The sequence below is a fragment of the Mauremys mutica genome, chromosome 5, assembly GCF_020497125.1.
Source record: "Mauremys mutica isolate MM-2020 ecotype Southern chromosome 5, ASM2049712v1, whole genome shotgun sequence".
Taxonomy (NCBI): Eukaryota; Metazoa; Chordata; order Testudines; family Geoemydidae; genus Mauremys; species Mauremys mutica.
In genome coordinates, this window is record NC_059076.1 from 77922871 (window position 1) to 77945173 (window position 22303).

At 41.1% G+C, this 22303-nt stretch overlaps 2 protein-coding genes across 5 annotated transcripts in view; one reads left to right on the forward strand and one right to left on the reverse strand.

Annotated features, from left to right (window-relative positions):
- The window catches only part of SPCS3 (signal peptidase complex subunit 3), a 107053-nt gene that overhangs the window by 24896 nt on the left and 59854 nt on the right, over positions 1-22303 (forward strand). The gene's annotated exons all lie outside the window — the stretch shown is intronic.
- ASB5 (ankyrin repeat and SOCS box containing 5) overlaps positions 1-22303 on the reverse strand; it is a 78910-nt gene that overhangs the window by 13393 nt on the left and 43214 nt on the right. Inside the window, exon 1 of one of the 4 annotated variants that reach the window (XM_045018376.1) lies at positions 19903-20142. The exons of 2 other annotated variants lie outside the window; for them this stretch is intronic. In XM_045018376.1, coding sequence (XP_044874311.1) covers positions 19903-20026 — 124 coding nt within the window. In that variant the 5' untranslated portion in view covers positions 20027-20142. Of the gene's footprint in view, positions 1-5052; positions 5180-19902; positions 20143-22303 lie in introns of those variants that run through there. One more of the 4 variants, XM_045018377.1, reaches the window with a different exon arrangement.

Below are 22303 nucleotides of genomic sequence, written 5' to 3' on the forward strand. Positions count from 1 at the left end.
AAGACCAACCTGAAGCCTCCAACCCCCACTTTCCCCATGAAATCTACATGTAAGTCCCTGAGAAGAGAGTTCCCATGGTAGAAATAGGTTTTTAGGGCTAAATCCTTCCCCATGGACCAAATCCAAGTAGTTGTGCTTCTTGATGCAAGGATATTTTACAGGGCTTGGAAAGAAAACCCTAGCTTCCGCTCCAAGCCACAGAACCACCCTGCTTCTTCTACTGAAGCCCAGTGTGCCCATGCTGTTGTGACCCTGTTCTACAGGGTTCAGCTCTACTTCGTGGGCTTTTGCAGGGAATCCCATACAGGTGGATTCTCCAGTATACAGGCAATGAGAATCCCTGGCACAGGCTCTCAAAACTACTTGTTTTCCTCATCCAGCACAAGTTCCACTATATCTTAGGCCCTTTGTGGCTGAAGAGAAAGAGGTGGGATTTGCCCCTTGGTTTCTAAATGGGAAGGAGTAATTGAGAACCCACTTTACCTTTTTTATGTATAACTTAGAGATGATGCACAGTTTGAGGGTTCTGTGAAAATGATGCTCATACTCTTATTGAAGAAAGGCAGACCACTGACTTAGGGGCAAATCCAGCCATCACTTCCACAGCCACAGAGGGCCCTCGCAGCAGAACTGGTTCAGTTCTGTTTCTTTGGGTAGGGAGTCAAGATTTGAGGGGCTCTGTAGAAATCCTCCTACACCTTTTTGTGGCTCCTCTGCTGATTACTTCTATGAGAGGGCCTCAACTTAGGAGAGCTGCAGAATGCTCATGTACCTACTGGCCTGCAGCAACATTGCAGACACTTACCACATAGGGAGAGGATTCTTTTCTGCCTAATTGTCTGGGGTAGGTGCAGGATTTAGGATTTGGTTGTTATTCTGCAACATCTTGCAGGAAATTTAGGTTTGATTCTCAGTCCCATTTAGGTTTGATTCTTGCATCCGAAGAAGTGGGTATTCACCCACGAAAGCTCATGCTGCAAAACGTCTGTTAGTCTATAAGGTGCCACAAGACTCTTTGCTGCTTTTACAGTCCCATTTTCTTACTGCCTAGGCTCATTGATGCAGGAATACCACAAAAGCAGTTGCTCAGCACATGGGGTCAGAGAGACCACCATGTCATTGTCATTTAATAACAATCCCTTGATTGATTGATTTTTATTGAATAGATGCTGTGACTACTCAGAGAGTATTGCAATCAGTGTGAATTGCAATGGAACTTCAGCTCAACCCGTTGAACTATTCTATGGATTTGTTTGGTTATTGTTGTTATACAGTGTTGAAACCACAGAAAGTTAACAGCCTGTAGAAAACAGAGTTCCCTCTCCTCCATCACACTTTTTCCTCTTTCAATTCTCCCTCTGATCATCCTGTTTCTGAGTGATAAAGTTGTTATTGGAATTAATTGTATGAGAAAGGAGAACACGAAGTTGTAGACACAAGGTTTTGTAATATTACTGTACTGCATCACATATATTCCAGACATACTTTTCATCAAGCTGAATAGTTAATGTTGTCTGTCTTAAAATGGGAAGCTTCTATAAATTACCTGCCCATTTTTATGTAACTACTTAACAGTTGCAAAGGAATATGGTGCCTTACCAGTCTGCTAGGATTCTTTGAATGTGTCAATAACATAGTGAATAAAAGTAAACCCGTCGACATAATTTATTTAGGCTTTCAAATGACCTTTGACAAGGTCCCTCACAGGAGGCTATTAAGAAACGGTGTAGTTATGAGTAAGAGGAAATGCATTACCATGGATCAAGAACTGGCTAAGAGAGAGAAAAAAAGTAGAAATAAATTGTCAACTTTCATCATGGCAAAAAGTTAACAGGAGGGATGCCTCAAGATTCTGTTCTAGGATTGGAGTTTAATATATACATTAATGATCTGGAAAAAGGCATGAGCAGAGATCTGGAAAAATATGCATATAACAAAATTACTTCAGGCTTGTCTACACTTAAAACACTACAGCAGCACAACTGCACCGCTGTACCGCTTCAGTGTAGACACGACCTATCCCAACACAAGGGATTCTTCTGTCGGCATAGGTAATCCGCCTCTCTGAGAGGCAAAAGGTAGGTCAACAAATGAATTCTTCTGTTGACCTAGCACTGTCTACACAGGGACTTAACTACACTGCTCAGACGTGTGGATTTTTCAGACTTCTGATGGATGTAGTGAAACTGAACTAATTTTTTAGTGTAGATCAAGCTTTAGCAAAGTCAAGTCCAGAAAGAACTTTGAGAAATTTCAGAGGGCACTACCCAAGCTTAGTGAATTGGCAACATGATGACATATGAAACTGAATGTTGATAATATGCAGAGTAATACACGTTGGAGGAAAAATACAAGCTGCTGATACATCTTACTGGGGTCTAAGTTAACTGTATAAACTCAGGAAAACACTTGGGGATCACTGTAGACTGCTCATTTAAGATCTTGGCTTTGTCTACACTAGCACTTTTTTTGGCAAAACTTTTGTCAGTCAGGGATGTGAAAAACACCCCCCCGACCAACATAAGTTTGGACAGCGCTGTGTCAGTGGAAGATGCTCTCCCGCCGACATTGCTACTGCCGCTTTTTGGGAGTGGTTTAAATATGCCGGTGGGAGAGTGCTCTCCCACTGGCATAGAGTGGCTATATAGGAGACCTTACAGTGGCACAACTGCAGCGGTACAGCTGTGCTGCTGTAAGGTCCATAGTGTAGACATATGTGCAGTTGTAGTGGGGAAAAAAAGCCAACAACGTATGAGGATACATAAGGAATGGAATGGAGAATAATATGAAAAATATAGTGCTATTATATAAATCAATGGTGTGCAGTACTTATCACCCCATCTCAAAAGGATATTGCAGCTTAAAGGGAGTTTAGTGGTGCGTGATGAGAATGACTACAGCCCTGGAAAAACTCATATGAAGAGATTGAGATTGCTTACTTTAGAAAGAAGATGAATAAGAGGGAACATGACAGAAGCATATGAAATGAGTGGTATAGAAAAGGCAGATCCGGAGTTTCTGTTTTCCTCTCATAACATGAGAGCAAGGGGACATTCAATGAAACTGAAGGGTGGATAATTCAAAACTGATAAAAGGAAATATTTTTTCATCCAACACGTGATTAGACTGTGGAACCCTCTGCCAAATGATAGCACTGAGACCAAGATCTCAGCAAGATTCAAAAAGAAATTGGATTTTTAGATGGATAGCAAGAATATTGAGTTATATTAATAAATACTAAAAAACAAAGTTTTACAAGTGATATAAAGCCTCATGCTTCAGGTCTTAAATTTGTCTTGAACTCATAGGAATTAGGAGGAGACTCCCCTATCCAACATCAACCTACTGTGGGACTTCTTGCACCTTCTTTTGGAGTATGTGGTGCTAGCCACTTCCTGAGACAGGATGTTGGATCAGATGGACCACAGGTCTGAGCCACTGTGGCAGTTCTGATTTTCCTATTAAGACAGCCATACTCTGCTATTCATTTTGGATGATTTGCTATAATTGGTGATACATATCCTCTCTCTATATTATTTGATTTAAAGTTAAACTCATTTTGCAATTTTTATTTTTAGTGACAACAGCCAAGAGTTAAAAAAAGGTGATTAGTGATTTTAGGTGCTTTAACTTTTCAGTAACCACCTTGGAGACACCTTGAAGAGTTCTGATTTTCAGAAAGTGCTGCCTGTTCACCCCCTCAAACTCAAGCTCTTGTGAGGTATTTAAAATAGGGTACACAAAATCACCATTACTTTTGAAAATCTTGGCCAATATTTTTCTTTTTTTTTGTAGAATAAATAACTAGCACTAAAGTGAGTTAAGATCTCTAATAATGGTTACGCCCACAAATCAGGTAGTAAGTAAAAGTTCTCTTCTTGTGGCTGAAAATGATTGTGCAAGAAAAATCAGAAGCCCGCATTTAGAGGCTGCTTTCAAAGGTCTGGCCTTATATCTCCATTTAAGAAAATTCTCTACTGTCTTTTGGTGGCCTATTCCATTGCCAATTTAATATGAAAGAAAGAAGTAAGAAGTACTGCAGTACTGTAGAAAAAAATCAGACAAAACCGTACATTGCACAAAGCATAAAAACATATTAAAAATCTTTTAAGAGATTTCTGATTGACTGCTGGTGCTATGGACATTTTAGATTTACAGCTGGATACAAAACAGAATATGGATATGCAGGTAGAATCTCTTTCTGCAATCCAAGTTTGCCCCCATTTTTGCTTCCCTCACCTCCCTCTTCACATGTGCCCTCTTGGATTGCTTAGGAGAATGCCTGCTAATGTCATTACTTCAGTGACATGTGAGAATCAAATGATACTAGATTACATTCCAAGTTCTATTTTGCACCTAGACCTTCCCTCGGTTGCTGCCCACAAGAACAGTGAAATCCAACAGCTGATGGCTTCTGCTAAACCCATTAAATATAGAGTGCTTAGTTATGTGATTGCTTCCATTATAAACAGTGTACAGATATTAAAATTACTGCAGAAATATTCTGTGCAAATTAAGTTTAGAAAAATTCTTCCACTTTACAAGGATCTGCTTCTGCTTCCATTGAAGTCAATAGGAGTTTTGTCTTTAAGTACGAGGACAGAATCAGCCTCCAAATCACTATCAGCCCAGCAAAATTGGGCCTTCCAGATAAAATATCAAAAGATGTCTTTAAAAAGCAACATTCTAACTTATTTAACTCATTGCTTTCTGCTGATTTCCAGTTTTGCAATTTCTGTTATCTAGAAAGTGTTAAGAACACGAACAAATGTACTAATTCATAATGCTGTCTAAGAGCAATATTAGCAAACAGATCTTATTCAAAACCTTTTAATCTATCAGTCCTCTACTGTTGTGGTCTGTTTTGATGCTAAACACAAGCTACCTCTCACTATATTTAGAAACAGCACTAGTTCCAAGCCATCTGGTATATAATTTACAGGGAACAGCAGCCTACACTGTTTTGTAAACATGAGAGAGAAATAGAATAAAAAAGAATTCATATTATTAAAAGACAAGAACAAAGAATTATTTAAAAATTTCATACAGTACCTAAATCTCCATCTCCCCATGGTACTTCCAGCCAATTGCAATTATAAATTCTACTCATTTCTTTCAGTGTGAAAATAAAAATCCGTCTCCACTTGCTGGGGCCTGTTCTTAATACACTTCAGCCATGTTTGCAAGGAGATCAGCAGTTCCTTGTAATATGAACTTTCACCTCTAAAACCTTTCATCTCATAAACACAGTTCTGGAGGCATTAGCTTATGTGGCCACCAACTTTTTTTCTTATTAAAAAGCAGCAACTGCCATTTAATATAACTATATAAAAATGTTAACATATTGGGAATATTATTTTCCATTGGCCCTGATCCTGCAACATCTACACAAGTGAAACTCCGAATGAAATCAGTGGAAACTTTGCCTGAATAAGGACTGTAGGATCAAGCCATACTTACCCATCTTTTACCTTGTGGAATGAGATGAACTTATGAATAATAAATTATTTTACAGATATCCACTCAAATCATTATAAATATGTAGCCTAGTGCGTGAAGATAAAGGCAGTGATCACACAGGCTGCTTTATTATATTGAATTAGTACATTTAAAAGCAAATGAGAAAGTTGCTGCTAGTTTGTGAGCTAGCCACAAGCAAATGTTGTTCTCATCAGTAAGAAAAACATGATTTTCCCCACCCTGCCCTTTCTGGTTATCTTCTTGCAGCTCACTACTGACTGGTAGCGGATCTTAATTATTAGGTTGTTAAATTGAATGTAGAGCTACATTTAGTATTCTTTTTCCAACTTTGAATGAACAAAGCAGGTTGACTTTTTACGGAAACTGATTTGAACCTTTTCTTTTTCACATACCCAGTGATGAGCTGCCAAAATATTAACAACAGGTTCCCTCCTCCTCACCTCACGAGGAGGGTCGTGCCCCCCCGGGGGGTCGTGCCCCATCCAACCCCTCATGTTCCTTGACACACCCCCCCGGGGACCCCTGACCCATCCTCCCCCCTTCCCTGTCCCCTGACTGCCCCCTGCTGCCCCATCCAACCCCTCCTCTCATTCTTGATGGCTCCCCGGGACCTCTGCCCCATCCAACCACCCCTTCTCTCCATCTCTGACTGCCCCCCACCACCTCATCCAACCCCTGCTCCTTCCTGACTGCCCCCCGGGACCCTTGCCCCCATTCAATCCCCCTGTTCCCTGCCCTCTGACCGCCCCGACCCCTATCCACCTCCTCACAACCCACCGAACACCCCCTCCCTGCTCCCTGCCCCCTTACCACACTGCCTGGGGCCTGGACCGGGTCCGCTCGGCCGGGACCGCGACTGCCTCCTGACTCCCCGGGCCAGGCCGGAGTCACTCAGCCAGTGCCGCGGGGCCCGACTCCCCGAGCTGGGCCAGTGCCGCGGGGACCGACTCCCCAAGCCGGGCCGGGCCGGAGCTGCTCGGCTGGCACCGGGACCGGTGCTGTGGGTCCCGACTCCCTGAGCCGGGCTGGGCCGGCGCCGCTTGGCCGGGCCCAGCCCGAGCCGGGGGCACTCGGCCGGGGCCAGGGGGAGCCGGACTGGGCTGCGCATGCCATGCCTCTCTGGAACCCCCCGCCCGGCTTACCTGCCTGCTCCTTGTTTCAGGCTTCCCGCGAACGTTTGATTTGCGGGAAGCAGGGGAGGGGGAGGAGAAGGAGGGCGGAGCATTCAGGGGAGAGAGGGAGGTGAGCTGGGGCTGGGGGCCGGGTGGACAGCTGCCTGAGCCTTTGTTAAATTTAAAAGCTTCTTTAGAACCGGTTGCCCTAGAACAACCGGTTCTAAAAAGGCTTCTAAATTTAACAACCGGTTCCTGCGAACCGGCTGGAGCTCACCACTGCACATACCATAGCTTGAAAAAAAATTCAAGTTAGCCAGTGTGGCATTTTTCAAAAATTATCATTATGATTATTAGCAATCAGGTGGTACCCACAATGTGCTAGGCACTGTCCAGACACACAGGAAGGAGCGTTTATAATCTAGTAATAAATTTAAGGAATCTAGTAATAAATTTAAGGAGAAACAAATGTATTTTTCAGTGGAATCTGCTGTAGCAAGCAATCTTGGTCTAAAATGTTAGTGAACAAAAGGTAGTTGGAGGAAAAATGGGATTTGGTTTTATGAAAAACAAGTGGCAGTTCTGAAGCCATTCAAAAGCTAATGGCAGAAGCACTATGAAATAAATCATCACTACTTGTTCTAATGTAAGGCCTGATCCAAAGCTCACTGAAATCAATGGAAGCCTGTCAATTGACTTCAACAGGCTTTGTGTCAGGTTTGCACTTCCAGTCATTGCAGTTGAATATATTCTATTATTCTGTTTAATGGTTTATTAAAATGTGATATCTAAAACTTTCATATCTGGCTTATGGGTTCTCATATGCAGGGTTCTCATATTAAACAGGATGCTGCTTTAATGCACAAGGCAAAATTTTAGCATGGAGGCCAGGAAGGTCACCACCTATGTTTTTCTTCAAAATATTTGTTGGATTCCTCATAAAAATATTTTGCATGGTAGGGCTAACCACATGGTTTTAAACCTTTTTTCATTTGTGGACCTCTAAAAAATTTCAAATGAAAGTGCAGACCCCTTCGGAAACCTTGGACATAGTCTGCGGAACCCCAGGGTCCACAAATCACAGGTTGAAAACCACTGTTCTGTGGTAATGACAACCTTTGCAGACCTCTTAGACATAGCCGTCCGTGGACTGCAGATTGAAAACCATTGGGCTGGATCATGAATTTACCACAATCCCTGGGTAAGGGGCAGCAAGGCTCTTTCCACTCCCCATGTCTGCCTGCCCACATGAATGGGAGTAGTCTCATCACTGGGGCTTTGCTCCCCACTGTGGTGTGAGCAGCCCAGATAAGATATAAGGTGGCACCAATCCCAGGCCAAGATTTGGCTCTTAGTGCCTTCCATTAGAGTTTCTCCATCATTTTACAAGCATAGTCCACAAAACTCAAAATAACCTGGATTATTATACACATTTTTAAACAACAGTTAAAGAGATAGGCGTAGAGAGATTAACTAGTTTGTCCAAAACCAAACCAGAGGACTGTGTCAAAGCCAAAAATAGAATATAGGTCTCCTGACCTCCAACTCTGTGCCTAAACCACCAAGACTATCTTTTCTTCCCCACCAGTACCTGTTGATTCTTCCTAGTACTGGCAATACAGTGGATTCCTCTTAATCCCGAGGTAGACTATCCAGACACTCCAGATAAAATTTCCTTATCCTAACCAAACCATGTTTCTGTGTTTTGGCCTTAAGAGATTAAGACTGGATGGACAGCCTGCAACTTTCTCTGCTTCTTGCCCACTCCTCAAATGCCACACCTAACCTGGAGAATGCAATATCCCATCACAGAGATGGGTTGAAGTAGCAAAGTCTGTCTGAACTTCGCCAAACTTAAGGGATGTTTGAGTATGGGGTTTTGATTTGGTTGATTTCAAAGTTTGCAGTCTGTGATCAGAGCTCATAAGATTTGAAATGTCTTGCATTTGGGGCTCATTAGAAAGGGGCTCATATGTGCTGGACTCCACTAGCTGAGCATTATGGGGCAATCAGGGGATTTGTTGGGGCGAGGGCAAAATGGCCTGAGAAAGTACAGGGGAAAACAGAGGTGCAAAAGAAAGTCACAGGGATATCTTCCATTTAAAACACTTTGCTTTACCATTATTATAATTTGTAGTGATGTAATTACTAAAGGATCAGGTCAGAGCTCCACTGTGCTAGGTTCAGTACAAATATAGTAAACAGCAATCCCTGCTCCAAAGAGCTTACAATCTAAAAAGTAGTCCGTCTTAGCCATAGCCATAGTGTTTAAGGCCAGAAGGGACCACCAGATCATCTGATCTGACCTCCTGTATATCACAGGCCACCAACACCACCCAGCACCCAAACACTAACTTATCTAAAGATGGGCCAAAGAAGTAGTGTTTGGATCTCAATTAGTTTGAGCTGATGTTTGGGCTTCAGAATGGAGACCAAACTAGGGCTGTTTCAAGTATGGCTCTGACTGTGCTGTTCTTACAAGATGTTGGCACTGAATGGTGGAAATCTCACAAAATCAGATCATCTAGAATGGTGGAATTCTCATGAGATTAGTTATTCTTGTAAGACCTCTGCTATCTTAGTATGAAATCTCCCTAGAACTACTGTTTTTGCAAGATGCCACACCTATCCAAACTGAACAAGAGAAAAGAGCCCTTTCCACTTTTGGATCCAAACTTTTAGGCCAATGCTGAGCACTTTAAAAAAAATCCCGTCCTATCATTATATAAGTGGTGTCCGTAGAGTCAGTAGAAGATAGTACAATATAAGAGCAATATAACAGAAAAGTATAAGTGAGCTATATAGTTTATTACCGTGGGATAACAGTGTGATGCTTGCAGACCAGGTGCTAGCTCCTGCCAAAGCCCTAGGCCTCTCTGAACACTTACAAATGCATAGCTGAAAGCCAGGCTAATTCACCTGTGTACTATATAAATAAAAGTGATGGTTAAATGAATAAGAATGTATTTGGTGTTTAAACTTCATGAAAACTAATGGGATGTTACGTGCATTATTTTCACTTATCTGTATCCTGCTATAATGTAATAGCAAACATTTCCCTGTAACTAAACAACTCAGCAAATGAGAAAGAAGTCTTGTATAATGCAAATGAAGAACTTTAACAGGAAAGTATTAATTCTCTCTCTGCCAATCAAAGAAAGAGTCTAAGTGGATAGTGACCCAGTCAGTTTGTTTTCTGTGAGAAGAAGCTCTAAGTATGGACTCAAGGAGAAAATTCTTCATCTCTGGACTGTTTGGAGTCTAACAGGGCAGAATAACTGAGTGAGAAGATGAAGATTCCCAGAGTTATTCTGGATAGCCCCAGGAGCGGTGCCACGGTTTTTGCCGCCCTAGGCAGCAGTGCTCCTCCTCTGAGCATTCGGCTGTGGGGGTCTTTCTGCTCCGCGTCTTCGGGACACTTTGCCGGCGGGTCCCGGAGCGAGTGATGGACCCGCCGGCGAATTTCCGCCGAAGACCCGGAGTGGAAGGACTCCCCGCCACCGAATTTCCGCTGAGGGAGGCAAAATGCCACCCCCAAATCCTGCCGCCCTAGGCGACCGCCTAGGGTCGCCTAGTGAGAGCGCCGGCCCTGGATAGGCCCTCAAAGACTTTTGGGAAATTGGCAGATTACTACATCTCTGCTACCATTTGAAATTATAGACTGCGACTCACCTGTACATATATTTTACCTGCTTTAACTGTTCAATAACTCTCATTTCTTTTTCTTAGATAAAAACCTTTAGATAGTTTAGTATGGAATTGGCTACCAACATTGTCTTTGATGTGAGATCTAGGATGCAACTCGAGTGATTGGTCTCTTGGGACTGTAGTAACCTGGAATATTTGTGATTTTTGGTGTAAGTGACCATTTATCACATAGTCCAGCTTGCCTGCATGGCAAGATAGACTGGAGAGTCTAAGGGGACTGACTATGACTCCATTATAAGACTATTGTGGTACTTTGAGAGTTTGCATTTGGTACTGAGTTGGCAAAATATAAATATAGAACATACCACCATTTTAGGGTGTCTGTCCTGAGACAGGCACTCATGGTCATGAGCCACTCCAGACAGCGTGACAAACAGTATACAGTATTTTGGGGTTATGTAGTTCAATGTTTCTTTCTACATAATTAACAAATAAAAGCTGATATTCAGTTTATACTAGCCGTTTTTTCCTTTTATCTCCTCGGAAAAGGTGAGGTGTATTCAGGGCCGGCTCCAGACCCCAGCGTGCCAAGCAGGCGCGTGGGGCGGCATTGTCGGGGCAGGGCAGCATTTGGCCCCGGCGGACCTTCCGCAGTCATGCCTGCGGGAGGTCCACCGGAGCCCTGGGACGAGCGGACTTGCCGCAGGCATGACTGCGGAGGGTCCCCTCTTCCCGCGGCTCCGCTTCAGCTCCCGCAGGCATGACTGCAGCGGGTGCGCTGGTCCCTGCGGGAGCTCCACCGGAGCCGCGGGACCACGGGACTGTCCGCAGGCACTTCTGCCCCGGCCGCGGGACCGGGGAAGGGCGGCGCGAGCGGCGCGCTGCTTGGGGCGGCGGAATTTCTAGAGCCGCCCCTGGGTGTATTGCATTTTTCAATTTGTAGAAAACAGAAGTAGTGACTATAGCAGAAACAGTGAGTTGTACTTCTGTAGTCCATAAGAGATCAATGGAATCGTATTGGTGTAACTGTTAGTTGAAGTTGGCCCAATATTTTGTACTTCATTTTGTTGGAATTAATTTACTGCAGGTTTTACTTTATTACAATTGCACCACATACATTCAAAATTATCCTTCTCAAAAATATCGTCAGCATATATTCGTGATTGAGTTTACATATTTTATTTAACTATTACATCCACAATCTATGTTAAAAATATTAAGGTTGCAAAGTCAAACAACCAAAAGTTAGAAAATGCCAGATTTCCTGTGTATTTCTTAATGCAGTTCTACTGTGCATATGCATTGAGATACAGTCTTTAATTGCACCATCACATACTGTACTATTTTTTCACAAGAACCCTGCTGCATTCAGTGAACAGGCTGTTTTGTTTTTCTTTCAATCCTCCACATTCAGTGTGTGGCCCCAGGTTTTATTTAACACACACCTTCCCTGAATACAGAAATATTTATTTTGTCCTGGGTGTTTCTGTGGTGCTCTCCCCATAATATCCAAGTCCTTCACAATCATTAATGAATTTAACAACCCTGAGAGAATAGGTGGTGTTATTTTCCCCATTGTACAGGTGGGGAAGTGAGGAAGAGAGAGAGATTAAGGCCAAAATTGCCAAAAGTGTCCACTAATTTTAAGAGCTTCACCTGAGATACCTGTGGTCTGATTTTTTTCAGAGTACTTAGTATTATGTTGCACTTTATATATTCATCACATAGCTCCAATCAGTTTCAATAGCACTTTGGCAAATCTGGACCCAGGTATATCTTGCTGGGCACCCAGAAAATGAGGAACACACAGTTAGTGGCCAGCTGTGAAAATACTGCTTTAAGTGACTTGCCTAGGATTATTGTGGCAGAGGTAGGGATAGAATCCAATTCGCCAGGATGGCATTCAACATCTTTAACCATCCTTTCTCTTCCAGCAAAGCCCTTCTTCATTCTTTATGCACCTTCCAAATTCTTCAACAAATGAGGCAAGTCTACAGCCTCTTTTACTACACAGTCCTGATTTGTTTCTAGAGCACTATCCATCCTGTGCACTGAATGAAGTAGACGTCCTGTGGGGAAAATAGTATGTGATCATGTAATTAAACACTGTATTAGAATGTACATGCACAAAGGGGTCAAATTAATGTTATACAGGCAACCTTAAAACTGGCATTCCTAACTTTTGAGTGCTTGGCTTTGTAACCTTAATGTATTTTTAACATAGTGGGTTTTTTTTAATGTAATCTATTTTTTTAAAACCCTGGAAAATAAAGAAATTCCATCCTGTGGAAGTATACTGACCCCCAGCTTGGGTCATCAGTAGGATTGGGACCTTTAGATCCACAGTACAGGCCTTAACCTAATGGAGACACTGCTAGCAATATGGTAGTAGTAGGCTGTTATCATCTATGCGGACCAATCATTGGAGGGGGAAGAGACACTTTGCCTGTGTGTTTCAAAGCTATTTGCTGATAGCAGAGACAAGCTGTGACTGAAGACTCCTAGGTTCAATTTCAGGTTCTGGAAGGGAGTGTGGACTCATGGTTATAGACCCTTCGGCCCCATCCCCCTATCTGTCTCTGTCTCCCTCCCCTCCTATCCATCCTCCCATTGTGGCTCCTGACCCCTTGCCGCTTTGCTCCTATCCAGTCCCCACCCTGACTCCCTCCCCTTCCGTTCCTATATACTCCATATCTCCTGGATCCTGTCCCTCTCCCCCACTGCATCTATATACTACCCTGCCCCCCCCTCCTGGACTCTGCTCCTATCCAACAACTCCTCTGGTTCCACCCAACATCTGACTCTTGCAAATTCTCCTTCTGCCCCAACCCCCCTATGAATTCCACTGTTGTTGCATCTTCCTTCTCTTCCTCACTACCTGAGCACCAGCAAAAGAGTAACAAAGGGCAGTGGTCCTGCTCTCAGTTCCAGTGTCCATTCTACAGTGGCCTGGAGAAGCAATTCTTGGGAAAGTCATGCTCGGCCCCTGTAACCCTAGGCTGGAGCATTCACTCTATGGGGATGGCAAATGCACAGTCTCTCATGAACTGTGAGGGGATGGATCATGCTCAGTGTAAATTAAATCTTCAGAATATTTAGCTGCCAAACTATAACTAGTGTCTACTGAGCATGTGCAAACTGCAATTTTTCAAAGACTTATAACTTGGCCAAGTTTGGGTGAATTTTCACAGTGATTCCAAAAGGTACACCTTCCCATGCCAAACTTTAAGTCCCTGCTCCAAACCATGAGGGCAACTAAATTGTTGCAACATTTTTTTATAAAATATATTTTTGCTAACCTCATTCTTAATCTTCTGAACCATTTTAGCTGAAATTTTCGTAAATAAGTCACCTTGAGGCAGATGCCCAGCATGGGAAATTTCAGCCCAAATGGTTAAAGTTTGGCAAAGTTATGAGCAACTGAAACAGGGTTTCATAATGGCAAGTATCAGACAACCTTAAGAAAAGCAGCCTTACCTGCTCTACTTGGTGGGAGATAAATCTGTATATAATCTGTTGCATCATTTTCAGATGTAATAAATAAATGGATGTTTTTCTGATGTGTTTGTGACAGATATGGAAATATCCTGGACAAATCTTACTGAATTAAGTTAAAGATGTCACGCTGTCTGGAGTGGCTCATAACTGTGAGTGCCTGTCTCAGGGCAGACTGTCAGAAAACAAGAGCAGCCACCCAAAACTGATGGTAAATTCTAATATTAGATTTCACCAAGCCAGTAACAAATATCAACACCTGGATCACTATACCAGTCTTACCAAGGAGTCACAGACAGTCCCCGTAGCCTCTCCAGCATATCTTGCCACCCAAACAAACTGAACTAAGTGATAATGGTAACATAAACCAAAAAATCACACCACATTAGGTTTCTCCCAATCTCAAGACACCAGTCACTTACCCCTGATCAACTGATACTTCAGATCTTACACCAAAGACAACGCTGGCAGTCAATTCTATAGTAAACTTATAGGATAAGTTTATTAGCTAAGAAAAAAGAATGAGAGTTATTGAGAGGTTAAAGCAGGTAAAATATAATAACAGGTGAGTCAAAGTTTGTAAGTCCAAAATGATAGCAGAGATGTGGTAATTTGCAAGTTTCCCAAAAGTTTTCTCAGGACTACCCAGAATAACTACGGGGATCTCAGTTTTCTTGTTCAGTTATTCTGCCCATTAGAATCCAAATAGTCCAGAGATAAAGGATCTCTCTTTGAATCAGTACTTCTAGCTTCTTTTCACAGACAACAATCTGACAAGTGTCTGTACCCACACAATGGCCTATTGCTTTGAATTCATTTGCATTCAATGAGTTGTTTAGTCACAGGGATATACATAATGTAAATACCTGCCATTATAATAGGAATAGATAAGTAAAAACAATACAAGTAACATTCCATTAGTTTTCATGATGTTCTAACACACTTAAATCTAGGGTTATTTAATTACTAGGCATGCATCATATAAATGTAATGTAATAGAAAACAACAGGATATAGATCGGCAAAAACAATACAGTTAACATTGCCTTTGATCTCTTAACACACAAGTGAATTAGCCTGAACATCTACTAATACATTTAACTTCTTTGATATTCACACACAAGTGAATTGGCCTATGGGTCTGGCCTGAGCTCGTCTGTCAGTGTCATAAAAAATATCGTAGGGCTATCTTAGGTCATAGTATTAAAATGCAAGTGTTTAAGTATTATCATGGGATAATTCAATGCCATGTAATGGCAGATAGCTAAAAAGTGACAAGTTTTTAAAGTGTTTATATACCAATGCTAGAAGTCTGGATGGATGAAGTAGAGTGCCTTGTATTACATGAGGATATCGATATAATATGCATCACAGAAACTTGATGGAATGAGGATAATCAATGGGACATAGTAATACGAGGGTTCAAAATATATTGGAAGGACACAACAGGTCATGCTGGTTGGGGAGTGGCACTATATGTGATAGAAAGCATAGAATCAAATGAAATAAAAATCTTAAATGAACCAAACTGTACCAAGAGGTGAATATAGCTGGACCACTTGGTAATAGTGACCATAATATAATTAAATTTAACATCCCTGTGGCAGGGAAAACACCACAGCAGCCCAACACTGTAGCATTTAATTTCAGAAAGGTGAACTACACAAAAATGAGGAACAGGAGTACTTGTGGCACCTTAGAGACTAACAAATTTATTTGAGCATAAGCTTTCGTGGGCTACAGCCCACTTCTTCGCATAGAATGGGCTGTTGCCCATGAAATCTTATGCTCAAATAAATTTGTTAGTCTCTAAGGTGCCACAAGTACTCCTGTTCTTTTTGCGGATACAGACTAACACGGCTGCTACTCTGAAACAAAAATGAGGAAGTTGCTTAAACAGAAATTAAAAGATACAGCGCCAAAAGTGAAATCCCTGCAAGCTTCATGGAAACTTTTTAAGGACACCAAAAAAACATAGTAAGAAAAGTGCCACTGTGGCTAAACAACAAAGTGATAGAAGCAATGAGAGGCAGGAAGGCATCCTTTAAAAAGTAGAAGTTAAATCCTAGTGTGGAAAATAGAAAGGACCATAAACTCTGGCAAACAAAGTGTAAAAATATAATTAGGAAGGCCAAAAAAGAATTTGAAAAACAGCTAGCCAAAGATTCAACAAGTAATAGCGATTTTTTTTAAGTACATCAGAAGCTGGAAGCCTGCTAAACAACTGTGAGGCCACTGGACAATCGAGATGCTAAAGGAGCACTCAAGGACAATAAGGCCATTGTGCGGAAACTAAATGAGTTCTTTGCATCAGTCTTCATGGCTGAGGATGTGAGGGAGATTCCCAAACCTAAGCCATTCTTTTTAGGTGAGAAATCTGAGGAACTGTTCCAGATTGAGGTGTCATTAGAGGAGGTTTTGGAACAAACTGATAAACTAAACAGTAATAAGTCACCAGGACCAGATGGTATTCACCCAAGAGTTCTGAAGAAATTCACATGTGAAATTGCAGAACTACTAGCTGTAGTCTGTAACCTATCATTTAAATCAGCTTCTGTACCAAATGACTGGAGGATAGCTAATGTGATGCCAATTTTTTAAAAGGGCTCCAGAGGTGATCCCGGCAATTACAGGCCGGTAAACCTGACTTCAGTACCAGGCAAACTGTTTGAAACTATCGTAAAGAACACAATTGTCAGACACATAGATGAACATAATTTGTTGGGGAAGAGTCAACATGGTTTTTGTAAAGGGAAATCATGCCTCACCAATCTACTAGAATTCTTTGAGGGGGTCAACAAACATGTGGACAAGGGGGAACCAGTGGATATAGTGTAGTTAGATTTTCAGAAAGCCTTTGACAAGGTCCCTCATAAAAGGCCCTTAAGCAAAGTAAGCTGTTATGGGATAAGAGGAAGGTCCTCTCATGGATTGGTAACTGGTTAAAAGATGGAAACAAAGGATGGGAATAAATGGTCAGTTTTCAGAATGGAGAGAGGTAAATAGTGGTGTCCCTCAGGGATCTGTACTGGGACCAGTCCTATTCAACATATTCATAAATGGTCTGGAAGAAGGGGTAAACAGTGAGGTGGCAAAATTTGCAGATGATACAAAACTACTCAAGATAGTTAAGTCCCAGGCAGACTGTGAAGAGCTACAAAAAGATTTCTCAAAACTGGGTGACTGGGCAAAAAAATGGCAGATGAAATTCAATGTAGATAAATGTAAAGTAATACACATTGGAAAACATAATCCCAGCTATATGTATAAAATGATGGGGTCTAAATTAGCTGTTACCACTGAAGAAAAAGATGTTGGAGTCATTGTGGCTAGTTCTCTGAAAACATCCACTCAATATGTAGCGTCAGTCAAAAAAGCGAACAGAATGTTGGGAATCATTAAGAAAGGGATGGATAATAAGACAGAAAATATCATATTGCCTCTGTATAAATCCATAGTACACCCACATCTTGAATATTGCGTGCACAGTATGGTTTCCCCATCTGAAAAAAAGATACATTGGAATTGGAAAAGATTCAGAAAAGGGCAACAAAAATGATTAAGGGGATGGAACGGCTTCTATATGAGGAGAGATTAATAAGGCTGGGACTTTTCAGCTTGGAAAAGAAACGACTAAAGGGGGTATGATAGAAGTCTATAAAATCATGACTGGTGTGGAGAAGCTAAATAAGGAAGTGTTATTTACACCTTCTCATAACACAAGAACACATTTCACCAAATGAAATTAATAGGCAGCCGGTTTAAAACAAACAAAAGGAAGTATTTCTTCACAGAACGCACAGTCAACCTGTGGAGCTCTTTGCCAGAGGGTGTTGTGAAGGCCAAGACTATAACAGGGTTAAAAAAAGAACAAGATAAATTCATGGAGGATAGTACCATCAATGGCTATTAGCCAGGATGGGCATAGATGGTGTCCCTAACCTCTGTTTGTCAGAAGCTGAGATTGGGAGACGGGGAATGAATCACTTGATGATTTCCTGTTCTGTTCATTAGCTCTGGGGTACCTGGCATTGGTCACTGTTGGGAGATAGGATACTGGGCTAGATGGACATTTGGGCTGACCCAGTATGGCCATTCTTATGTTATGTTCTTATGATGATATGTAACTTCTTTTAAGAGAGAGGCAGGACTAATGTAAACACTAGGAAGTATTATGTGCTTCAAAGGCCTCTTTAAAATAGTGGAGCAAAGAAGACTGAACTTTCAGTTGAGTGGGGTTCCTAGGAAATACTTTGGAAGAAGGGAATGGAAATTACTCCGTTTCGGAGCCATCCTTTTGAAGCTGCTCCTTGAAGAGAAACCTAATTGTCTGGCTGATTACCTATTCATGATCTCTTCCAAGGCGCAAACTGGATAAAAAAAGGATACAGTAACTCATGGGGTAGCTAGTCCTGAGAGAAAGCTGTTATGAACTGGTGACCACAGGAAAAATCCCTAATCACCAACCAGAGCCCTTCTTGGAGTTAGAGGGTGGTCTCTGGTTAGGTTATTCACATACAAGTAGGTTCTTTTGTTGTTTTTACTGTTTTCTGTCTTATGCTTTTGCCTTTAAGAATAAAAGTGCTCACTTAGGAAGACCTGTGTGGTAACTTAACTGTTGGGAATTATACCATTATTAGTCTCTGAAGAGAAAGCATAATGCAGATGCAGGCCATGCAGGCAGTGTGCCTTGCTGGAGGATGTCACAATATAGTCGGAGGCCTGTGCAACCTGAAAACACTCTTGTCAAGAGGCAGAGAAATGCAGATCTGTGACTCTACCCCAGAGAGGTGATGGCTGAGGAACCTAGAGTGGATGCCCTTGTTGAACCACAGAGGGGGAATACAGGTACATTTGCCCTGAATTGCCCTGAGAGTGTTTATATACCTTGGTCCAAAATATCTATCAGGAACATTGAATTCCCTTTTCGAGGTTTCTACATATGTACCACCAATGGACATATTATTAGTAAATACTCATTAATTATTATTATTATTTATTTTGTTTGTTTATTAGTATGCTGTTGCCCTTAAATAAATTAGAAAGCTTTCTTTAGTATTTAGAGAAAGTATAGTAGCTGGTACTTTTATTCTTGAATATATCTTAATTCTCAATATCGACAGTAGTGAAGGTTATCACCATAACACTATTTTAAGTATTCTTCTTACCTTTTGCTCCACTTCACAACTGTGTTTTTTACATATATATTCCAAATGTATTTGATATCCCCTTCAAGGTGTAAATTAACTGTCAATACTTTCCATTTTCCTTTTGTATCCTTTTTCTCCATTTTTTAACATATTCTGTTCTATCAAATGCTTGCTTTTTTTTTCTAAAATCAACACGTCTAAATTTTGATGTCCTTATTCTCCTTTTTTATCACTTTGATCCTAATTAGAGTATTATTACTATTTAAAAAAAATTCTACCATGTTTATGCCTCCAATCATATATGTTAGTCCAGGCTCTCTCTGATAAGTGTTTCATTTTTCTAATTTCTGCTTTAACTATCATGTAACAAAGCAGTTCTATAATATTCCCATCATGTCCTCAAGCTTATTGTTTAAAATATCCCTCTCAAAATGTTCCAATGTATGTCCAGGTAATTTTAAATGCCTCTACATTCTATTTTTTTCTTTTCACAATTTTTCTTTTAATTTTAGTATTCAGCATCTTGTTACCTTTGAACAGACAATCTGTGGCAAAATCCTAAAATTAACATACTCTCTTCGGTATCTTTAATCTCCAAAGTGTCCTATCTTTTAGTTACTCCAAGCCTCTCTTTACATGTAGTTACTTATCCCTTTACATTATCTGATCTCTTGTAAACAGTCAGCCCTCAGCATTTAGTTACATTGACTTTTACTTCCCTGCTACAATTTGCATTAAACCTTGAACATCTGCACCACAAATAAGGCAGATAAACAAGAAAACGTATGGTGGATGAGTTTATAACATTACAAAATGTACAATCAAAAATTATAGCTGCATTATCTCTGTAGAAACTCATGCAAGTGTAATGCACTACTAGTAATTATTATAAGCATGCCTTTACGTTACAAATCAGATTACTGAAAAAATTCATTTTAAAGTTAGTACGCTGCAACACTGGGTCAACCTGATATATTTTAGTGCACTGTCAGCTTGTGAAATGGCTGCTATACTAACCTTGGCTGGTCAGAATACCCCAGCAAGCTTTTCGTTTTGCAGGACACTCCCCTATACTTTCTAGGCTTCTTTTTAGGAGATTCTGGTTAGTGCAGCTCCTCTGAATAGCAGTACTTGTGATCATAATTTCTTATTTTTTTCTCCTGCAAAGTCTGTGTATCATTAGTGCAGGTGCTCTAGTCAGAGGAACATTCACGGATGGATTTGTAGCTACTTTTTCCCCCCTTCAGATTTTCACAAAGGATCTTGTTGTACTTACTATAGAAGGTTACAACACTGAAATCCACAGTGAGTGCACAGTGGGGGAAGGGAAGGATAGCTCTAGCATTTTCTATTTTTAAAATGGAGAAAGAATCAGCTTAGCTACAGCATGAACCTTAACTATTTACATGATTTAAATGGAAAGAAGGTGGGTTGGTTTTTTTTTTAGTTAGACCAGAAAAGCAACTGATTCTTAAAACACAACACAGTTCATGCTTTAATATGAGGTTTGCATATTAAGCAGCTCAAAATAGAAAAATATTATGAGTATGTTAATAAAAGAATTATGATTCTGATAAATAACAGCCTTAAACAGTGAACCCACCTCCCTCATAATAATACTGCCTCGTGACTGGCTTCAGTCACCTACAGCTCTGCAGTTGGTAAAGAATTTACTTAGAACCTGGAAATTATCCAACAAATGGAACACTAATTGTGTATGTAGAGCATAGTATTGTACTGACGTAAACTAGAAAACACTTCCTGAATAAACAAATGCTTTCATATGGCAGCAGAAACAGTGTAATTTATTATTTTGCAGGTTGTATCCAGATATGAAAGTAAGGTTGTAATCATTTCAAGGAGTCCTGAGTCACTAGTTTTTGACAACAGGGTAAATAGTAACAAGGACAACAAACTTGGAGCAAGACTTCTTTATGCATACTGGCTTGTAATGCTGGAAACAAATCTGCATGTACAAGCAAAAGGACGCAACAGATCCCTAATAAAATGACAGCATGGATTAACTAGAGTAGTGCTCTTATTACAGTAGTGATATGTTGACATGCAGTTTAAAAAAAACCACTTTTCTCACGGTCTTGTTTTATTAATGTACAGACTAACCCATTTATCAACACTTTTAAAATAACACTACTACTTTGGATTAATATTCTCTCTTTTATCTGGGAATCTCAAGGTACTTTACAAATATTAATTAATTAAGCCTCAAAACACCCCTGAGATGTTGTAATTATACCCATTTTACACATATATTCACAGAAATAAAAATAATTAAGCAAGTTATAACATTACAGTTCTCTATCAAATGTAGAAACATAAGATCATGTCCAAATTAAAGCATATGTGACTGTCTCACCACTCAATGAGCTGTTCTTATCTGTCTTGAAATTAAATTGTTTAGAAATGTCAAATTTAATTTTGGCCTCTTTTTTTCCTATATTCCCCTCAAACAGAACTTCTAAAAATAATAAAAAATAAGGGCTAGATTAAAGGTATCCGGTACAAGAGAGTAAGCGGTAGACATGGCAAAGGGCACAAGGGATAGATCCACAAAGGGGAGTGGGTCAGTCTGGACTGCTGTGGGGAGCCCCAGACCCTCCACCTGACTCAGGCACCTAGCCCCCCAGCCCAGGCTTATTCCTATGATGTTGTTGATGGTGGCACTGCCTTCAAAGCTGGGTGGCCAGAGAGCTGCAGCTGCTGTGGGAGGGGTAAAGCAAATTTTGAGGTGGCCCCAGCAAGGCTCCCCCTAGCACCGCGTGTGGCTTCCTTAGGCACCCAACAGGAAATTGGATTGCTAACAATCCAGGAATGTCCTAGAGTCTCCCAGAATTAAAGATTAACCTTTAATTAAAAATTATGTCATGTGATGAATACATCCAACCAAAATTGGCAACCCTAATAGGAAATGCAAAGGGGGGGGAGCCAAAGTCCTACCCCCAAAAGGAGTTAGGCATGTTCTAGAGGTGCCTCCCTCTGTTTGGGATTCACATCTGTGAACCTCCTCCTGTTCTAAGGTGCCTAAGCCAGATCAGCCCTTTTCACAAAAAAACAAGGTAGGGGGCAATACCCCACCTGCCCATAGCCCAGTGGTTACAGCCCTGATCTAGAATATATGCGGCATGGGTTCAAATCTCTCTTTTGCCTGATGTGGAGCAGGGATTTGAACCCTGGTCTCTCACCTTCTAGGAGAATGTCCTAATCATGGAATTATAGCGTATTCTGGGGTAGGTCTCTGTCGCTCCTGTTGACGCTATTCTGTTTTGTATAAAATATTTAAATAGTCATTGGGCCAGAGAGAGTGGAATGAGAGTGACTATAGTCTGGTGGTTAGGGCACTCGCTAAGGAGGGGAGAGACCAAGGTTTAAGGCCCTACTCCTCATCAAGCAGAGGAGGGAT